At 33.2% G+C, this 1,306-nt stretch overlaps 1 protein-coding gene across 1 annotated transcript in view; it reads right to left on the bottom strand.

Moving 5' to 3' along the window:
• Positions 1-6: 6 nt before the first annotated feature.
• The window catches only part of LOC119587784 (leucine-rich repeat-containing protein 45-like), a gene marked incomplete at its 5' end in the record, with an annotated part of 1,589 nt that continues 289 nt past the window's right edge, over positions 7-1,306 (bottom strand). The window contains 1 exon segment of the mRNA XM_037936480.1: positions 7-1,002. Coding sequence (XP_037792408.1) covers positions 786-1,002 — 217 coding nt within the window.

The raw sequence follows: 1,306 nt of genomic DNA on the forward strand, positions 1-1,306 counted from the left end.
CTTACTGGAATTAATTGTCTAAGGGCACCCTACTATTCTATAAGAATAGTAGGGTGCCCTTAAACAATTAATTCCAGTAAGTAACAATTTGTAATTAAGCAGAATGAAGCTTTTTTTTATATAATTTTACTACAATGTAGCTCAATGTGCAAGAATTAATATGTCACAATGAGAGAATGCACCAGTCAGCATACATGGTAAATAAGACAATTTTCATATCAAAGCTTAATTAAACATATTGCTACTTAGTCTAAAAGGCCATTTTCCCTGTGAAATCATGATCAATAAGCGATAAATCTAATGGAACAATCTGTAGTACAGGCAATATATCAATATGTCTGCAACATTTTTCAGTTGGTGTTTCTATAAACATTTAATGCAATTTCTAATCATTAAGCCATATTTGAGTGTAACATTGATTTCTATGTGAACATGTGTACAGTTAAAAGCAAGCCACAGTTAAAGTTTAACGCACTGAAACCAACTTATAATAGTGATAAAATAGACACCTCAACTATATACAATCTATCCATCTTTATTTGTTTCATATATAAAGTTATCATATTCCAAACAAAATGATCAATTCATGTTTCATGATGGCAGTGAAAAGTACAGTAATTAATGCAACTGTTTTATTGTCTTGAGAAATGAGCAAATCTCAAAAAATTAAATAAATCCTATTTCCCTTTTAACTTTAAGCTTCTTATGAACTTCCACTTTCTTTCCATTGTTCTTTAAGTGAGAAAAAAAATCAGTAAATTTAAAATGAAATGCTCGAACATGTGCTACAACTTTTCGGCAGGTAATTGCCCAGGTGATGTTGGAGATGCATTAAAGTATGACACGAAGGCTGAGTGAAGCATGCCAACTCTCCGCACCTCATCCTCTTTCAGCTTCTGGATCTCATCCTTGCACTGCTTGCTTTCAAGTTTTGCTCTTCTGACCTCGTCTTCTAATTTACGACAGTCGGTCTGGTACTCTAGTTGCTTTTCGGCGATGGTTCTGTGCGTGAGAAGTATGTATTTCTGAATGGCTAGATCTCAATCTTAAAGGTTCTTTCTTCTTGTATGACTTTTATATCCCAAAGATTTGGCAAAGCATATATATATTTCAGCTGTATCCTGCTCTCTAAGTTTACCTGAGTCGAGCCTCCTCCTGTAATGTTTATTTTGTGGGGGAAATCACTCAAAGACAAGAATGAATGGCCAATTTGTTTCAATTGAAATATGTATGACACAAATAAAGTGTTTCCAGAAAGCAAAGAATTCTAGGCAAATCACTTATATATTCTTTAAAGAATAAGATT

This window comes from Penaeus monodon, chromosome 23, assembly GCF_015228065.2.
Source record: "Penaeus monodon isolate SGIC_2016 chromosome 23, NSTDA_Pmon_1, whole genome shotgun sequence".
NCBI lineage: Eukaryota > Metazoa > Arthropoda > Malacostraca > Decapoda > Penaeidae > Penaeus > Penaeus monodon.